The following is a 20,790-nucleotide window of genomic DNA, read 5'->3' on the forward strand; positions in this document are numbered from 1 at the left end:
GCAGCCAATACTCACACAAGGCAGAATGTGACCAATTTTTATTTTAGTTTAGTTAGCTGAGGGATAGGTATTGGCCAGTCTATAAGGATTAGGGTTAGGGTTAGTTACTCCTTTACTCTTCTTCAAAGTGTCACGAGAATGTCGCTTTAAGAAATGTTTGGCTGCTCATATTACTGCAGTGATGTCAGAGTGTGGGTGGAGCTGGGCTGCATGTCAGCTTTTTACTTTCGTTTTAGGCTGTTTGCTGCAGGGTGTGTTTTAGTTTCGTTTTCAGTGTTGGAGCTGAAGCCAGACAAAGCATGTGTACGTTCTCTCTGCCATCAAAAGACCATCTCTTGATCATTTGGTGAATTCAGATTAATAAATGTTTTCAGTAGTTACTTTAACCTGATGTGCTTCTGTTGAAAGGTTTTCCTTTTGTCTTTTGGATGTTGTTTGGGAAGTTATTAAGGATTACTTAGTGTTGTATTCTTTGGGGGTTGTATTTGAATTAATGGTTGCTAAGATGTTCACTGTATGTTTTAAAAGGTTAACTTGCGTTCATAGAATAAACATTGTTTTGCTTTAAAAAATACTTTTCGATTTCTGCTGTACCACCCCTGTAGAGTGGGCCGTGTGCTCCCCATACCACAATCTATTAAACGTTGTGGGTCAGGTGAACTCCATGGTACACTTTGGGATCCTCTAAACCCTGGCCCATAACAAAAGTAGCACTGTGGGGTCTTTTGCACGGTAGCAGAAGTGGATAGCACTGTGGCTTCACAGCTCCAGGGTCCCAGGTTCGATTCCTCGCTGGGTCACTGTCTGTGCGGAGTCTGCACGTTCTCCCTGTGTCTGCGTGGATTTCCTCCGGGTGCTCCGGTTTCCTCCCACAGTCCAAAGACGTGCAGGTTAGATGGATTGGCCATGCTAAATTGCCTTTAGTGACCAAAAAAAGGTTAGGAGGGGTTATTGGGTTACGAGGATAGGGTGGAAGTGAGGGCTTAAGTGGGTCGGTGCAAACTCGATGGGTCGAATGGCCTCCTTCTGCACTGTATGTTCTATGTTGTACGTTCACCCGAGGAGACAGCAAGGCCTCGGTTTAATGCCAATAAATATGGTCGATGAATACTGTCGTAAATCACAAGGAAAACAACATGAAAACTTTTTCTCTTCCTCACTTTGAGTTGGGTATTGTTGGCTATGGAGTTTATTTCCTGTGAGTTCAATTTGAAACAAATATACTTATTTTTGCACAAATAGGTCGCTTTCTTTTTCAGTGGAGTCATCCCTGCACCCACGCCTCTTCCTTCCTTCTATTCTTTGATAACTTTACAGTTGAACCAAGAGATAAATCCTGGATCTTCTCCAACATTCAACTCCTCTGTCACTGCTTTTCACATTGGAGTCCCAAGGCTGCCAACAACCCTTTGCTCACATTCACTTCCTGTCGTATGCCAAGGTAAACTTATTATTCCTGGCTTTTTGCTGCTTGTCCAAGAACCTGATGGTAGAAAAACCCCGAGGTGATGATGAACCTAAATCCCATTAATGTTAGGGCAAGACAAACTTAGACTATTTCTGTTTTGAGGGCTCTGTACCATCTCAGCCTGACCCCTTCCCCACTGTGACACTGCTGTTCCACCCTCGGGCTGGGATTTTGTGCTCCCGTTCACGTCGGGCATGAATGGCGATGGGCCAAACTGGCTCGATGCCCCGTCACGATTCTTCCTGCCAGTGACCAAATGGGATTCACGACATTCAATGTTGGGAACCTCATTGGAATCAATTTTAATCTAATTATCAGGCCTCTGTGCCTGATAATCCCCACTCGCGTTATATTATCTACTGCCAGGGGGGCAGTGGCAGTTTGAGGGGGGGGGGGGGCGGTTTCTGTTTTTACTTTTTTCTATCGGAGCAGCCTTTGAAAATTGCACCCCAATCTTTTGTAAATTTGCCAGCAGAGGGCGCTCAATCAGTGCGCACCCCACCAACGTGGCACCATGGGACTTGCCCCTTGGATTGTGTTTCAGAGTCCTCACGAAATGGCGGGGAAAATGGCCACTGGGGTAGTGGTTAAATGCCGCCTGTCCCGCCTGCTGCAATACTGCACTAAAAATGGAAACATCCATCCTAACGTTTTCTGCTGTCAATCAGATTTACCAAATGTGTCTTGGTCAACATGCATTTGTGCATGAGTTCAGTGACATATTTGTTTACTGATTTTTATTTAAGTTGACCTAGTGGCAATGTCGCCGGTCGAGTAACCCAGAGGCCCAGGCTCTAGAGGAATGCGTTACAATCCCACCATGGTACCTGACAAACTTCAAATCCGATGAACACATCTGAAATTGAAAACTAGGGCGGGATTCTCTCGGGCCGGGACGGAGAATCCCCACGATCGGCGTGAATTGCGCCACGCCGCCCAACGCCGGCACGCGATTCTCCGCAGAGCGCTGGCATGGTTGGTGTGGCACCGTTCGCGGGCCGGGGTGGACCACGCGACCTTCGTGGAAACACCGCCGGCGCCGTCCACACCTGCTCTCAGCCGGCGGGAACTCAGCGTTGAAGGGTCAGGTGGCGGCCTGTGGGGAGGGGAGGGGGGGTCCGCGCCAGCCCCTGTACTCCTGCGCTATGTTGGGCCGGCGCGGACAAGGGAGACGCTGCGCATGCGTGGAAATCGCGCCGGTGGGACTGCGCATGCGCGGGTTTGCGCTGGACACACTGCGCATGCGTGCATCCCCCGGCGGCCATTCCACAGCCGGATCAGCAGCTGGTGCGACACCGTCCTGCTGGACCCCTGTAGGGGCCAGAATTGCTGATCCTGGGGCCGTGTTGACGCCGTCAGGAAATGCGACGGCGTTTCCAACGGCGTCAACACTTAGCCTCGGGATCAGAGAGTCCCGCCCCCTGTCTCGGTAATGATGACCATGATTTGGTGTTTAATACACCCATTTGGTTCATTAATGCCCTTTAGGGAAGGAAATCTGCCGTCCTTACCCAGTCTGGGCCTACATGTGACCCCAGATCCACAGCATTGTGGATGGCTCTTTACTCTCCTGTGAAATAGCTGAGCAGGAAGGGCAATAGGAATGGCAAAGGCTGCTTCACATTCCTTAAAATTATTTAAACATATTTCAAGTATTGAATTGTCTTTGTTAAAGGTTGATCTCATTTGATATTTTTGTGGAGAAATCAACCCATAGGGTTCCGTTAGGAATCCTCCCCCCCCAGGACATGTTGTTTGGGAAGCGGCAATGCCTAGATCGGCAGGCCTGAAATTGGGCTGCCCCTTGTCTGTGCCGCCTCCATGGGTGCCAATAGGTGGATTATAAAAGCTCAAAGTTGAAAGGTGGAAGATCAAACGGGCAGAGGAATGAGCAAGTCGTGGTTTCAAGCCCCTCTCCTGAGATGAAACTCCCAATCTAGGCCGACACTCCAGTGCTGTGCTGAGGGAGTGCTGCACTGCCAGAGGTGATGTCACTCAGACGAAACATTAAACCATCCTGCCCGTTTTAGGGGGATGCAAAATATCCATGGCATTACTTTGAAGAAGAACAGGGTGGAGTTCTTTCCCATGTCTCGAACAATATTTATCCTAAACCAGTTTGGATCATCTGGTCTTTAATTCCTTGCTCTTTGTGGGAGCTTTCTGTGTGAACATTGGCTGCAATATTTCTCTGTTATAAGTGACTGCACTTTCCAACCTTGCTTCATTGGCTGCAAGGTGTTTTGGGTTGCCTAGAAAGTCGTGTAAAGTGCTATACAAATGAAAGGTTTGATTGGAAGGCGGTGCCACAATGGTATGGTCACTGGACTAATAACCCAGAGGTCCAGGGTAATTCTCCAGGGACCCAGGTTCGAATCCCACCGCAGCACCGATGAAAATTGAATTCAGTAAAATAATTCTGGAATTAAAATTCTAATTGAATTTGTACCGTCAATTACCACTAGACGAGAATGGTGAAACAATCGAGGCTTTATTGCACAAGGTGTTGTGCCTCCTGTAGCTGGAACCAGAACGGGAGCAGTACGGGAGAGCGCACATTATTATACGAAAGGGAAAATGCTGGAAAATCTCAGCAGGTCTGGCAGCATCTGTAGGGAGAGAAAAGAGCTAACATTTCGAGTCAGATGACCCTTTGTCAAAGCTAACAGACAGAGAAAGCGGGAAATATTTATACTGTGGAGTGAGAATGAAAGATGAGTCATAGCCACAGAAACCCAGGGAAACCGGGTGCTAATGGCCACAGAAACCAAGGGGAAAGAGTGCTAATGGCAGTCCCCAGAGAGAACAAAAGATGTGAAAGGCCAAACAGCAGGGAAACTAACATCAGAGGATAAACTGTAGGTGTGGGGGGAGGGGAAGGGGGCAGCAAAGAGGAGAAAGGTGCAGGAAAGAAAGAAATGGTAAAAGACAGTTAAAATGAAATGAAAACAAATGGGTTGAGGTGGGGCTGATCATCTGAAGTTGTTGAATTCATGGAAGAGGTAAAGGGGCAGGTGTTACACCTTCTGCGATTGCATGGGAAGGTGCCATGGGTGATGGGAGAGGGTACTCAGTTGTTGACAGGGCCCTCAGCAGTGTGCGGTCCATCTCCCGCGCCACTACCCTCGCCCCCTCCACTCCCTCCCAGAACAAGGATAGAGTCCCCCTCGTTCTCACATTTCATCCCACCAGCCTCCGTATGCAAAGCATAATCCTCCGCCATTTTCGCCAACTCCAGCATGATGCCACCACCAAACATACTTCCCCTCCCCCCACACCTACAGTTCATCCTCTGCTGTTAGTTGCCCTGCTGTTTGACCTTTCACATCTTTTGTCCTCTCTGGGGACTGCCATTAGCACTCTTTCCCCTTGGTTTCTGTGGCTATTAGCACCCGGTTTCCCTGGGTTTCTGTGGCTATGACTCATCTTTCATTCTCACTCCACAGTATAAATATTCCCCACTTTCTCTGTCTGTCAGCTTTGGCAAAGAGTCATCGGACTCAAAACATTCACTCTTTTCTCTCCCTACAGATGCTGCCAGGCCTGCTGAGATTTTCCAGCATTTTCCCTTTTGTGTCAGATTCCAGCATCCACAGTAATTTTCTTTTTTTTTATAAATTTAGATTACCCAATTATTTTTTCCAATTAAGGGGCAATTTAGCGTGGCCAATCCACCTACTCTGCACATTTTTGGGTTGTGGAGGCGAACCCCAGGCAAACACGGGGAGAATGCAAACTCCACACGGACAGTGACCCAGAGCCGGGATCGAACCTGGGACCTCAGCGCCGTGAGGCGGTTGTGCTAACCACTAGGCCACCGTGCTGCCCAGTAATTTGCTTTTTTACACACTATTATACGCCGCCTGCTGGGAGGAGCCAGCAGGCTGTGATTTACCATGGTACGTGTAATACATGGGCAGTACCGTAATACATGCAATGTGTTACTAGTGGTGTTTACCACACTAATAATAACCATAAAACATTGTGGATTGTTGTAAAAACCCATCTGGTTCACTAACGTCCTTTAGGGAAGGAAATCTGCCGTCGCTACCCGGTCTGGCCTACATGTGACTCCAGACCCCCACAGCAACGTGGTTTACTCTTAACTGCCCCCTGAAATGCAAGGTACTGAGTTCAAGGGCAGCTGGAGATGGACAATAAATGCTTGTGCAGCTTGTGAAACACCCATCCCATGAATGTATCAACAAAATGTGCTCTTTGTCTGTCTGTCCGTCTGTCTGACTCTCAACACTGCATTTCCCCCACCCCCACCACTTCAAGACAAAATCTTTCTTCATTAGTTATTCGAATGAGTCATTAGTCTGTCTGCTTGCAGGAGAGAGGAGTTGTTTTTATTGATATTGCAAAACCAGTCCATGCAGCTTGACCACTAATGGTATCACTTTCAATCTCTTTGGAGACACTTCAAATGGAAAGTAATTTGATCGAAAGCCCTTCGAGTTGCATACAGCTTCCTCGTCCCCTGGTTTGGAATAGGGGGGAACAGGGGGAGGCCATTAATCTCTGTTCTGCCATGCAATGAGATCATGGTCTGATCGGTAGACCCACTGGGACGTGTGTGTTGTTCGTTGCGTTGCGGCCTTTACTTCTGTTTGCTGAATAAACCACAGCACACTTTATTTTTCCCAGACTATCCTGGAAAACCTCCGGGTATTCCTCCAGGACCTCGTACAATCCCCCAGTTTCCACCTTGATAGTCTGCTGCCAGTCCAGGTGGAACCTCTGCAGCCAATCACGGCCCAACAGGCCCCTGTATCATTAACAATGGCAAACGGACGGATTGCTGCCTATAGGTAACTGGAGTCATCGTCGTGCCCGCAATGCCACGGTTCTCCCCTGTACGTTGCCAAATGCGCCTCGGGTCCAGGCGTTGGATTCCTGTCTGGATTTTCTGCTACGTCTGCCATCCTATTACCGAGCCAGCAGACCCGGTGTCAGTCTCCATTTCAAGTGGGTGCCGTTAACCTGGGCGGTGACTTTGATGGGGGCCATTTTTGGTGCGGTGATGCAGTTAGCTGCATGTACTCGTCCTCATCGGGCTGCACCGGGTGTAAAGCTCTGGCTCTGGGTGGTCGCGTCCCCCTACCAGGCTGGCACGTTTGTTGGTGGATCTGGTATTCCTGGTCACCATGGTTCCTCTGACCACAGGTGCAGCACCGCTGTGAGTCCTCCTCCTGGGGCTCGGGGCAGACACCTCGCTGGGCTGCCGAGGCCCTCGGCCAGCGGGTCTGACTCCGACATTGCTCGGGCAGTGTCTGAGTCCCAGAGGCTCTCCTCTTAGGGGGCATTGTTCACATGAATGGGGAGCGTCGAACACTATTTATCTCCATCTCTCGTGAGCCCTAGAGCTCCTGAGCTCCCTTCTTCGCGTTTTCATGCGAGAGCGAGATCTCTATGTCCTTTTTCACGTCCAAAGATGGTTCAGCCTGCAACTTGCGTTGGGTCACCGTGTTGTTGATTCCGCACACAGGCGGTCCCTCAGCAATTGCGGAAGGGATGATCCATAATCGCAATGCTCGGCCTGTTTGCACGGGCATGCCAAAAACTCAGTGACTCAAAAACTCCCCCGCGGTTCTCTGGCCATATTGAACCGGTACCTCTGGACAATTAACAATAGTTCCGAGTCATAGTTCTCCGGCATGAGTGTCACCAATTCGTCAAATGTTTTAGAATGTGGGGCCACAGGCTAGGTCAGGTTTTTGATGATGCTAAAGGGGTAGGGGCCCCACAGGCGCTCAGCACCTTTTGGCAGTCATCTCCTTTAATGGAGTTCGGCCCAACAAAGTAATGTATCCACTCAACGTGCTGGTTACATTCTGCTCGCTCGTGCCGAAAGCATCGAGCCTCCCAAAGTGCGGCATTTTAAAATCTGTTCTGACCGTGCTCCTCCTGCAGTGAGATTCAGCCGTGGTCTAGACGTCCAGAATTCCAGCCTGTAGTTCTGCTTTTCCTCATCGCCAGTTTTGCAATCACAGGAGCCCCGAAGAGGTTCAAAGCAGATGGGTTTATTCCAAAAATAAATGCAAGCCACACAGGGGGAGCACAACCAGCCTTAGCCGGGACCATCGAAAGATGCCGGTTCCCTTCCTGGCTGGATTTTATTGCTAGGTTTTAACGAGTCCCACAGTTAGACTCCCACCCCTCAGCCGGGGAATTTGTATGACATGACCCCCACAGCGAGATCAATCGGGTCGTCGCCGTGGTACCATGTTGGTTGTTACACAGAGCTAGGGAGGGTCGGAGAATCCCTAGGGGGCGGCGTCAATCCCGCCCCGCCGCTCTGGCGCCAGCTGCCGTATTCTCCGGCACCGGTTTTCTGGCGGGGGCGGGGATCACGACGCGCCAGTCAGGGGCCATTGGCAGTCTCCCCCCCCCCCCCGGGCAATTCTCCGGGCCCCGATGGGCTGAGTGGCCATCAGTTTGTGGCCAGTCCCGCCGCCGTGGATTGGACGTGGTCCCACATGTCGGGACCTGGCTGCTAGGCCGGCTGGTGTGGTCCTCGGGGGGGGGGGGGGGGGGGGATCCGGGCCCCACGGTGGCCTGGCCTGGAATCGGGGCCCACCGATCTGCGGGCGGGCCTGTGACGTGGGGGCACTCCTTCCTTCTGTGCTGGCCACTCTGGGCTCCGCCATGGCCGGCGAGGAGAAGACACCCCCCTCCACATGCGCTAGACTACGCCGGCCAGTCTGCGCATGTGCTAACTCACGCTGGCCTTCGGCACCGGTTGGCGCGGCGTCAACCCCTCCGGCGCCGGCCTAGACCCCGGGAGTGCGGAGGATTCTGCAACTTCCGGTCGGCCCGATACCGGAGGGGTTCGTGCTGCTTTTTACGCTGGCATCGGGTCCTCGCGGAGATTTGGGAGAATCCCGCTTCATGTCTTTGGAAAATAAGAATTCAACAATCTCTGATTAAAAATGTACAGTAGATCTTAATCTTTATTGTCACAAGTAGGCTTAGATTAACACTGCAATGAAGTTACTGTGAAAAGCCCCTAGTCGCCACATTCCGGCGCCTGTTCGGGTACACGGAGGGAGAATTCAGAATGTCCAATTCACCTAACAAGCACGTCTTTCGGGACTTGTGAGAGGAAACCGGAGCGTCCGGAGGAAACCCGCGCAGACACTGGGAGAACGCGCAGACTCCACACAGACACTGACCCAAGCCGGGATTCGAACCTGGGACCCTGGCGCTGTAAAGCAACAGTAATCACTGTGCCATGCCGCCCAGCATTAATTGTTGATTGGTGAAGAGGATCCCAAAATTCTACAACCCTTTGCTGTAAAAGTGTTTTGTAATTTACTCTGAAAGGTCTGACGCTAATTTTTAGACTCTTGTCCCCCAGAGCTACACGACAAACAGCAGAAATAATTGTTCCTATTACCCTATCAGTCAGAAACTCTTAATATCTTGGAAACATCAATCGAATCTCTCCGCAACCTTCCAAATTCAGGGAGTACAACCAGAGTGTGCGTGTACAATCTCTCCCCATAATTTACCCATGGGAGTCACCAGTCTGAGAAAGCAACTCAACACTTTCTCCAATGCTGTTATTATCCATTCTAAGGTGTGGTGCCCATAAGTGCTCACAATGCTCTAGCTGTAGCACATATTATATTATCTGGACGTAATTCTATTAGTGTTTTCCTATACCCCTCCTATCTACCTGGGCCACACAAGTCTCTTTGTACCTCCACTATTTGTAGTTTTCCAAAGTGGATTAGATTATTTATATATGAAATCCACTTGCTGCAGTTTGGTTTGTCCATTCACTTCCTCCATTAATTTCCCTTGATGTTCAGATTTGCACTGCTTACAGATTTTTTCATTGAATTCAATAGCACTCTGCAACCTCACAGTGCCAGGGACCTGGGTTCGATTCCAGTCTTGGGTGATAGGCTGTGTGGAGTTTGCACTTCCTCCCCGTGTCTGAGTGGGTTTCCTCCGAGTGCTCCGGTTTCCTCCCACAGTCCAGATATATGCAGGTCAGGTGGCTTGGCCACGCTAAATTGCCCCTTTAGTGTCAAAGATGTGTAGGTTAGATTAAGGGGTTATTGGGATAGGGCGGGGGAGTGGGCTTGGGTAGAGTGCTCTTTCAGAGGGTCAGTGCAGACACGACGGGCTGAATGGCTTCCTTCTGTAGGGATTCTGTGATTCACCAGCAGTCCTGGTGGGATTCGAACTGGGGTCCCCAGGGCGTTTGCCTGGCCCTCTGGGTGACGGGTCCAGTAACAATACCACAATTCCACCACTGCTGCCGCTCAGGCTGCTTACAAACAGCCAGACAAACAGAGGGGCAGCATGGTAGCATTGTGTATAGCACAATTGCTTCACAGCTTCAGGGTCCCAGGTTCGATTCCGACTTGGGCCACTGTCTGTGCGGAGTCTGCACGTCCTCCCCGTGTGTGCGTGGGTTTCCTCCAGGTGCTCCGGTTTCCTCCCACAGTCCAAAAATGTGCAGGTTAGGTGGATTGGCCATGCTAAATTGCCCTTAGTGTCCAAAATTGCCCTTAGTGTTGGGTGGGGTTACTGGGTTATGGGGATAGGGTGGAGGTGTTGACCTTGGGTAGGGTGCTCTTTCCAAGAGCCGGTGCAGACTCGATGGGCCGAGTGGCCTCCTTCTGCACTGTAAAAAATACAAAAATTAAAAATTCTATAAACCCACTTATCAACAAATTTGGTGAAATGCCTTTTAAAGCTGTTTAGCACAGGGCTAAATCGTTGGCTTGGAAAGCAGACCAGCAGCACGGTTCGATTGCCGTAACAGCCTCCCCGAACAGGTGCCGGAATGTGGCGATTAGGGCCTTTTCACAGTAACTTCATTTGAAGCCTACTCGTGACAATAAGCGATTTTCATTTCATTTCATTTAAAGTCATTGATGGCGAATATTAATGAAATGAAATGAAAATTGCTTATTGTCACGAGTAGGCTTCAATGAAGTTACTGTGAAAAGCCCCTAGTCGCCACATTCCGGCGCCTGTCCAGGGAGGCTGGTACGGGAATCGAACCGTGCTGCTGGCCTGCTTGGTCTGCTTTAAAAGCCAGCGATTTAGCTGAGTGAGCTAAACCAGCCCCTTGAGCTAAACCAGCCCCTAGGAAAAGCAACCTTTCAGTTCGACAGGGCTGTTCCATCACTCGAATTTTCAATACCACAAACTATTCCCTTTTTAAAGAGGGGATCGAGACAGAGAGGAGGAGAGGATTCAGGATGGAATAGGGATGACATGGAAGAATTTGGAAACTAGGATGAAAATTTTAAAATTGGAAGTGCTGCTTATCCAGGAGTCAATAAAGTCAATGAGGACAGGAATGATGGAAGAATGGGAACTTGGTGCGAGTTAGGATACAGGCAGCAATGTGTTGATAAGGTCACCATATCTTATTAATTCCACCTCCTGTGTACCTGTAGCTGTTAAATATCTCCTTTCACTCAGGATGTTTCATTTGGGAGATGGTTTGTGGAAGGACTAGGTCTGGTAGACATTCTTGCATTGTCTCCTTTATTTTGTGTTCTTGTCCTGGACAGGTTTGAAGGATGTTCGACTCGGTGAAGCCTTACGGAAACCAAGATTTCCATGCTCTGAAGAGGGAGTGCCAAAAGCGAAACCAGCTCTTCGAAGACCCCTTGTTCATTGCTGATGATGAATCGCTGTTCTGTACGACGGCGTTGTTGTCCAATGTCCGGTGGAAGCGCCCAACGGTGAGTGGTTTTCAGCTTGTGTGCTGGGGGTTGTTGGAGAGGACAACTTGCTAACTTGGCTATGACCATAGAACATAGAGAAATACAGCACAGAACAGGCCCTTCAGCCCACGATGTTGTGCTGAACCGTTGCCCTAGATTAATCATAGATTATCATAGAATTTACAGTGTAGAAGGAGGCCACTCGGCCCCTCGAGTCTGCACCGGCTCTTGGAAAGAGCACCCTACACAAGGTCAACACCTCCACCCTATCCCCATAAGCCAGTAACCCCACCCAACACTAAGGGCAATTTTGGACACTAAAGGCAATTTATCATGGCAATTTATCTGGGCAGCACGGTAGCATTGTGGATAGCACAATTGCTTCACAGCTCCAGGGTCCCAGGTTCGATTCTGGCTTGGGGCACTGTCTGTGTGGAGCCTGCACATCCTCCCCGTGTGTGCGTGGGTTTCCTCCGGGTGCTCCGGTTTCCTCCCACAGTCCAAACATGTGCAGGTTAGGTGGATTGGCCATGATAAATTGCCCTTAGTGTCCAAAATTACCCTTAGTGTTGGGTGGGGTTACTGGGTTATGGGGATAGGGTGGAGGTGTTGACCTTGGATAGGGTGCTGGTGCAGACTCGATGGGCCGAATGGCCTCCTTCTGCACTATAAATTCTATGAAAATCCACCTAACCTGCACATCTTTGGACTGTGGGAGGAAACCGGAGCACCCGGAGGAAACCCACGCACACACGGGGAGGATGTGCAGACTCCGCACAGACAGTGACCCAAGCCGGAATCGAACCTTGGACCCTGGAGCTGTGAAGCAATTGTGCTATCCACAACGCTACCGTGCTGCCCTTAAGAACAAATTAATCTACACTCCATTATTCTACCATAATCCATGTACGTATGGACCAATCGGCTAATGGAAACTTCGAGCCTTGGGTGGCATGCATTTTAGCAAGAGAAATGCGTGTTCCATCTGAAAACTGGGTCAACTTAAATGTGTAAAATAGAGGTGGATAGATTTTCATTGTGTGAGGGTATCCAGAATCGAAAAATATGGAGCTATTGAACGAGCCGTCATCTGATTACATTGCAAAAAGGCAGAGTGAGTGTCTACTCCTATGTTCTGCTATGATTAACCTGGGCAGTGATTAACCTCCTGTTTAGGCTTGTATATACAGAGGGAGAATGTGTGCCCTGTAATAGGCAAAACAAACTTTAGTTGTGTTTTTAAAAAATTCTTACATGGGATGTCGGTGTCATTGGCTGGGTCAGTGTTTGTTACCCATTTTTATTTGCCCTGGAACTGCGTGGCTTGCTGGGCCATCTCAGAGGGGCAATTGAGAGTTAATCACATTGCTGTGGTTCTGGAGACGCATGTAGCTAGGGACAGTAGCTTTTCTTCCTTATCGGTGAGTCTTTTGTTTTTTTTTACAGCAATCAATGTTAGTTTCATAATCATCTTGTTATTCATGTTTCAGATTTATTTATCGAATTTAAATTCCACCAGTTGCCTCGCACTAGCTCAGTGACTTTACCACTACGCTACCATATCCCGCCGGATTCTGTAGCTTCTTCATGTGGAGACAGTTCCCCATCATTTTTTTACTCTTATAGATTTAGAGTATTCAATTCTTTTTCTTTCCAATCAATTTAGCGTGGCCAACCCACCTTCCCAACACCTTTTTGGGTTGTGTGGGGGTGAGACCCACGCAGACATTAGGAGAATGTGCAAACTCCACATGGACAGTGACCAGGGGCCGGGATCCAACTCGGGTCCTCAGCGCCGTGAGGCAGTAGTGCTAACCACTGTGCCAGCCCGATTCTCCACAATTTCAAATACATCTGTCACCGAGCTGATGAGGGAAGGCTGTAAATCCTGCGTTGTGAAGCTAACGCGTAGTCAGGGTTCCTGCATTCTATAAACAGGCCAGGAGCAGAATGGGCCTATGTTGCAAAACGGGAGGACCTGACGATGACAGGCCGGTCAGTTTGATGTCGGTGATGGGAATTGGCTTCCAGAAACTGTTTATATGGGAGAAAATCAACAGCCACTTGGTCAGATAGTAAAGCAGCGCCGACTCTGGTTTGTTGAGGCAACTCATTCCTGACTAACTTGAGAGACCTCCTCCTATGCTGCTGCGGCAACATGGTAGCACAGTGGGTAGCACTGTTGCTTCACAGCGCCAGGGTCCCAGGTTCGATTCCCGGCTTGGGTCACCGTGTGGAGTCTGCACGTTCTCCCCGTGTCTGCGTGGGTTTCCTCCGGGTGCTCCGGTTTCCTCCCACAAGTCCCGAAAGACGTGCAGGTTAGGTCATTTGGACATTCTGAATTCTCCCTCTGTATACCCGAACAGGCGCCGGAATGTGGCGACTAGGGGCTTTTCACAGTAACTTCATTACATTGTTAATGTAGGCCTACTTGTGACAATAAAGATTATTATTATTAACCATTCTATCATCCCATACGGCTAGTACAGTTCATGCTGCCTATGTAGGCTTCCAAAAGGAGTTTAATAAAGTGCCACATATATTATTAGGCTTGTTAACAAAATTGACGCCCATGGAATAAAAGGGACAAGAGCAACATAGATATCAAATTGGGTAAGGACTGGTGGGAGGTATACAATGTCGCCGAATATTCAGTACCAGGACTACTGCTATTTTTGATATATTTCAGTGACTTTGGACTGCGTGGTGATGGGCATAATTTTGAAATGTGTTTTCGAACAAGAATTGGATAAATACTCAAAGCAGAAATACACAAGGACAAGAGAGCGAGGAGCAGGAGTTGGCCATTCGGCCCCTCGAGCCTGCTCCGCTATTCAAGAGGGTCATGGCTGATCCGATGGTGTCCTCAACTCCACCTTCCTGTCTCCCCACTCCCACCTCCCCCAGCCGCCAAACCCGTAACCCTTGACCCCCTTGTCCATCAAAAATCTGTCCTTCTCAGTCTTGACCAAATTCAACGACCCAACGATTTCATTGGAAGGTTAAAAAATATATATTCTTCGAGGACTTGGGAGAGCTGACTCTGAGACATGTGTCTCCTGCTGCTGGCTGGAGAGTCCAGAACTCGGGGTACATAGCCTCGGGATAAAGGATCATGCATTTACAATTGAGGGCTGAGATGAAATCTCTACACTGCGAATGTGAAATGTTACCCCATAGAGCTATGGGTGTACAATTATTTAACTGAGCGCATTCAAGAATGAGATCAATGGATTCTTCGACACTGAGGAAAACAAAAGGGGTTGAAGAGGAGAGTTGATGCAAATGAGAAGACCCTACTTCTAGCCTACATACAGGAGAATGGGGTAGCAAGCTGTTTCTTGGACGTGTGTAATCCAGCATTGTATTGGCCGTTGGGTTCTTTATATTCTGCTTCTCTGTACACTTTGTAACATTTGATACAAATTCTGTCCAGGAGGAATTTAAAACCACATGACCGCCTCGAGCTGGCTGACCCGATTTTAAACTTGTGCGTGTGTGTGTTGTTTTCATGACTTGTTTATAAGAACAGTGAAACTCCAGTCAGACACTGTCTGAAGAAACTGCTCGACTGGCCTTTGAGGGGTTGAAGCACAGATTCAATGTTACCTCGGTTAAAAAGGTTGAATTGTTTAGCACAGGGCTAAATCGCTGGCTTTGAAAGCAGACCAAGCAGGCCAGCAGCACGGTTCGATTCCCGTACCAGCCTCCCCGAACAGGCGCCGGAATGTGGCGACTAGGGGTTTTTCACAGTAACTTCATTTGAAGCCTACTCGTGACAATAAGCGACTTTCATTTCATTTTTCATTTTCAATTGTGAGGGCCGGCTAGCCTGGCACTTCCTGAAGTGCGGAAGATTGAGGCCGGGATTCTCCCATCGGAGTCCGCTCCCGGCACTGCTGCCAGTAGCAACGGGGAATCAACTGAAACTCCACTCACTGCAGCTTGACTGGAGAATCCGGCAGGAGAGTGAACGCTGGAGAATTCCAGCCTAAAGGCCTGATCAAATTGTGGTGTTTTTAAAATGATTAAAGGTGTCGATTTAAGATGGGGAGAAGATTTCCTCTGTTGGAGGGGGGGGTCTAAAACACAACTGTGTAAAGTTGGAGCAAGGCCAGGTCGGGGGCGACGTCAGGGAGCACTCCTTCAAATATAAAATAAAAACAGAAAATACTGGAGACACACAGCAGGTCTGGCAGCATCTGTGGAGAGAGAAGCAGAATCGAGTCTCTACGGCTTCTTCAGCTTTGCTTTTAATTCCGGTTCCCAGCATCCTCAGTATTTGGCTTTTATTTTTGTACTCCTGCAAACACAGGATGGGTAACACCTGGAGCCAATTGGATATCCTGTCATCCTAAATCCTCCATAAGGTTGAGACCATCCAAAACCCTTCGGCCTGGAACCTTAGCTCGTGCCAAATCCCATTAACCCATAACCCCTGTGGCCCGTTGATCGACATTGGGCCCCAATCCAACAAAATCACTTTTAAAATAAAATTCTTATCCTTCCTTTCAAATATCTCCATGGTTTTAACCTCCCCCATTGGCTCCTTGGGTTCTAAATTCTTGAATTCTCCCCCCCCCCCATTAACCTCTCTACCTTCCTTTTATTTTTAAAACGCTCCTTAGTTCCTTTATCCATCATTTGATCGCCTGTTCCATGTGACTCGATGTCTGAAAGCGCTCCTGCAAAGCACCCAGGGACATTTGACCACGTTTAAAAGCGCTATACGGATGGCGTGGTGGTTAGCACTGCTGCCTCAAGGCGCCGAGGTCCCAGGTCAGTCCCGGTTCTGGGTCACTGTCCGTGTGGAGTTTGCACATTCTCCCCGCCTTTGCGTGGGTTTCGCCCCCACAACCCAAAGATGTGCAGGGTAGGTGGATTGGCCACACTAAATTGCCCCTTAATTGGGGAAAATGAATTGGGTACTCTAAATTTGTTGGAGAAAAAAAATAAAAGTGCTATACGAATGCAGGTTGTTGTTATTTCAGCAACAACAGGCACCTGCTGATTGGCTTTATATTGCTGCTCTTCTTCCAACTAACATATTTAATTTGAAAACGTTTACCCGTAGTGTAAATTAATGTTCATCCATTGGGATGTGATGCCCGAGTATATCAAAAATCCGGGACTCAGATTTTGTACATTGGGGGAGCGATTCAACGGGACAAAGAAAGAGTCCCGTTTCAGGCATTGTTTAGCGGGATGGTTCTCGGAGCTACACTACCATTCAACAGCACTTTACCCATTTCTTCTTGGCCTCTGCAGAGAACGCCCGTCGAGGCTGCGCTTACATCATTTCCAGCTCAGCTGGCCAGTGCAGGAAGAGTACTTGCGGATCGGGGCTTTTTAAAAGACCACCCTGAACTTTTGACCCCCTCTACAGCCTCTGGATCCCCTCCACTGCACCCAACTTACCTCTTGCGGGGTCCTCAAACCCCCCCCCCCCCCCCTCCTCCCCCACCTCCCTCATCCCACCACTTGTGGCAAGGAGACTCTGGGATCCTGTGAGATCGCCTCAGGTGCCGTTAAGCCCGGTCCACGTTTGTGGAAACCAGAGCTGAATGGCGCTCTTGCGAGGTCTCCTATTAGGTCCCAGGCGCCGGGAGAATCCAGCACAGACATATTGGCTGACTTAAAGATGGCTGACTTAAATATGGCTCACTTTAAATATGGCTCACTTTAAATATGGCTCACTTTAAATATGGCTCACTTTAAATATGGCTCACTTAAATATGGCTCACTTAAATATGGCTCACTTAAATCTGCTAATCTGGATCATACTCAGTGAGGGCAAGATCCAGATTGCGACGTCACCCGAGATTCCATTGAACCTCCCAAGACATTTTGAATGTCGTGAATCTCGCAAAAGGCCTATCACATGATTCAATCGCCTTGTCGCATCAGCAAGTCGGGTGTGATGAGGTCGATAAATTGCCCACATAGTATCCATAGGATTGAAGGATTTCAGGAATTGACGTAGTTTCCCCATCCCCCCCCTCCTAGTCCTCCCCAAATGCTATCCACTGCCTGAGCTCCAGGAATTCCTTCCCTCAAACTCTCCGCCTCTCTCATCTCCAAAATCACCGACTGTACTTCTTTGAGCAAGCCTTTGGTCACCTGTCCTAACATATCCTCATGTGGCTCATGGTGGCGCAGTGGTTAGCACTGCTGTCTCACGGCACCGAGGACCCAGGCTCGATCAGGGCTCCAGTTCACTGTCTGCGTGGAGTTTGCACATTCTCCATGTCTGCGTGGGTCTCACCCCACATAACCCAAAAAGATGTGCAGGGTGGGTGGATTGGCCATGCTAAATTGCCCCTTAAATGGAGACATTTAAAAAACATTTTTAGGGATGTTGTTTGAGGGATAATAATCTTTATTATTGCCCAAGTAGGCTTACATTAACACTGAAATTAAGTTTTTGTGAGGATCCTCAAGTTGCCACATTCCAGCGCCTGTTTGGGTACACTGATGGAGAATTCAGAATGTCCAATTCACCTAACAAGCACGTCTTTCGGGACTTGTGGGAGGAAACCGGAGCATCCGGAGGAAACCCACGCAATCTCTACAGTGCAGAAGGAGGCCATTGAGTCTGCACCAAACCTTGGAAAGAGTACTCTCGCTGAGCCCACTCCCCCGCCCTACCCCAGTAACCCTGTGCATTGATCATGGCCAATAACTTAACTTGTATGTCATTGGACCGTGGGGGGAAACTGGAGCACCCGGAGGAAACCCACGCAATCTCTACAGTGCAGAAGGAGGCCATTGAGTCTGCACCAAACCTTGGAAAGAGTACTCTCGCTGAGCCCACTCCCCCGCTCTACCCCAATAACCCTGTGCATTGATCATGGCCACTAACTTGTATGTCTTTGGACTGTGGGGGGAAACTGGAGCACCCGGAGGAAACCCACGCAGACTCTTGGGGAGAACGTGCAGACTCCGCACAGACTCTTGAGGAGAACTCTCCTGCTCCTCTTCAAAAGAATGGCGATGGGATCTTTCATTCACATCTGAAAGCCTCGGATCTCATCTGAAAGGTGACACCTTCAAAAGCTCAGCGTTTCCTGAATACTGCACTGCGTCAGGCTGGATTTGTGCTGCTGTGTCTGGAGTGCGACTTAAACCCATGGGCCGGGATTCTCCAAAATCCCGGGCAAGTGTTGACGCTGGTTTAAACACCGGAGTGTTTCACGTCGGCGTCAATGGGTCTCTTGGCCCAGCAATTCAGTGGTCCACAGGGGGACAGCACGACGCCGGAGTGCTGTGTGCTGCTCCGGCGCTGATACGTGCCCCTTCACTGCTGCCGTGGGTCCGCGCATGGTGGCCATTTCTGTGCCGGTGCTGCGCAACATGGCACAGCAACACAGCGGGCCCGCGCGGAGGGAGGTAGGCTCCCTCCAGATCGCAAGGGCTCGCTGATCGGTAGCCCCTGATCGGAGGCCCGGCCGTCGTGCAGGCCACCCCCGGAGTCTGATCACCCGCCCCCCCCCCCCCCCCCCACCAGGACGGCCACCGCGGCTGTGGGTCCGAGCTCCCGCCGGGTGGTATCAGGTTGGAACTGCGCCGGCGGTACTCGGCGGGAACTCCATCCGGCGCCATATTGACCGCATACGACAGGCGGCGAATCTCCGGTCGCCGGTAAATCGCGTCCCGGCATAGGAGCGGCCTGGTGGGAATTTCCGGTGTCACCGGTGATTCCCCGACCCGCCGCGGGCTCGGAGAATCCCGGCCATGACGTCCCCGCGTGCCACTGGACCATAGCCAACACAGCCCCAGGAGTAAGGGGAGGCGATGGCGCAGTGATAGTGTTGCTGTTCAGATAATCCAGAGATCCAGGCTTCAAACCCCACCATGGCAGATGCAATTTGAGTTCAATAAAACTTTGCGTGAATAAAGAAAAGGGATAATTTTAGATGTGTGAATCTTCCCCTGCCCCCTCCCCCCGCTTTAAGGAAAGTGAAGAGGGACTGGTGGGGAATCACTGTTGTTATGTTGAACTCTCAGTAAGATGTGGAGATGCCGGCGTTGGACTGGCGTGAGCACAGTAAGAAGTCTTACAACACCAGGTTATAGTCCAACAGATTTGTTTCAAACACGAGCTTTCGGAGCGCGGCTCCTTCCTCAGGTGAATTTTAACCTGGTGTTGTAAGACTTCTTACTGTCTCTCTGTAAGGGAATCATGCAGATTGGGTTTGAGTTGCCGCAGGCCAGAGAAGTGGTTTGTTTTGTTTCCCTCGAACCTCTCTTGCCTGTTTTCCATAAGAGGATGGTGTGATGTATTCTTTCTATCTGGGGAAATGGTCTAAACTAGAAAGTAGAGGCATTCTGCGGGGAGTAAACCGTGGAGTTAGACAAACTCCAGTCTTGTGACCTCTGCGCCCACAGTCGCTTCTCCATGGTAACACAACCACGGACTGTTTTCCGAGCTGTCCAAGACACAACAAAGGGAACTGCGGGGGGTGGGAGTTGCAAGAGATCCCTGTGGTTTCTGGGCTCTGTTGCAATTCCCCATGTGTGTTCGTCTGTGAATGGTGGTTTTGGTTGTTTAAGTTGCTGCTTGCAAATGGTAGTGGGGGGGGGGGGGGGGGGTGAAGAGTGGGGCAGGAATGAAAATGAAATGAAAATCGCTTTATTGTCACGAGTAGGCTTCAATTAAGTTACTGTGAAAAGCCCCTAGTCGCCACATTCCGGCGCCTGTCCGGGGAGGCTGGTACGGGAATCGAACCGTGCTGCTGGCCTGCTTGGTCTGCTTTATAAGCCAGCGATTTAGATTTGTGAGCTAAACCAGCCCCTATGTTGAGATCCTTGATCAGTTTAAACACCCTCCTCCCTGCCCCGTTGCGCTATATGTCACTTATGTAGTGACGTCATTGGGCCTGCAATAGCCATTTTAATTGCTCCCCCATTGCTGTGTGGAAATAGGCAGCAACGTTCCCTCTGCTACAACAGCGATCACACTTTGCACAGTTTAGCACAGGGCTAAATCGCTGGCTTTGAAAGCAGGCCAAAGCAGGCCAGCAGCACGGTTCAATTCCCGTACCAGCCTCCCCGAACAGGTGCCAGACTGTGGCGACTAGGGGCTTTTCACAGTAACTTCATTTGAGGCCTACTTGTGACAATAAGGGAATTTCATTTCCTTGCTTGCAGAGCACTTTGGGGGTGTCCTGAGGGAGCTACAAAAACGTGCCAGAGAAATGCGAGTTCCTTTTTTTGGTGGACATGATCAAACTCTGCTGCAGTGCTTCATGTCGTCAAATAGGGGGAGATGGTGGAGTTCATAGAATCATAGAGTTTGCAGTGCAGGAGGCCATTCAGCCCATCAAGTCTGCACCGGCCATTGAAAAGAGCACCCTACTTAAGCCCACACCTCCACCGTAACCCACCTAATCTTTTTGGACACTATGGGCAATTTCGCATGGCCAATCCACCTAATCTGCACATCTTTGTGGATGGAAACCGGAGCACCCGGAGGAAACCCACGTAGACACTGGGATAACATGCAGACTCCTCACAGAGAGTCATCCGAGACCAGAATTGAGCTGTGAGGCAGCAGTGCTAACCACTGTTCCACCGTGCTGCCTGGTATTGGCACTGGACTAATAATCATGGATTCAAATC

General features: G+C 49.7%; 1 protein-coding gene across 1 annotated transcript in view; it reads left to right on the plus strand.

Moving 5' to 3' along the window:
- Positions 1-20,790, plus strand: part of LOC119977511 (calpain-5-like) — a 117,750-nt gene that overhangs the window by 38,208 nt on the left and 58,752 nt on the right. The window contains exon 2 of the mRNA XM_038818550.1: positions 11,014-11,187. Coding sequence (XP_038674478.1) covers positions 11,023-11,187 — 165 coding nt within the window. The 5' untranslated portion in view covers positions 11,014-11,022. The remainder of the gene's footprint in view (positions 1-11,013; positions 11,188-20,790) is intronic.

This window comes from Scyliorhinus canicula, chromosome 14 (assembly GCF_902713615.1).
Source record: "Scyliorhinus canicula chromosome 14, sScyCan1.1, whole genome shotgun sequence".
NCBI classification, from domain to species: Eukaryota; Metazoa; Chordata; class Chondrichthyes; order Carcharhiniformes; family Scyliorhinidae; genus Scyliorhinus; species Scyliorhinus canicula.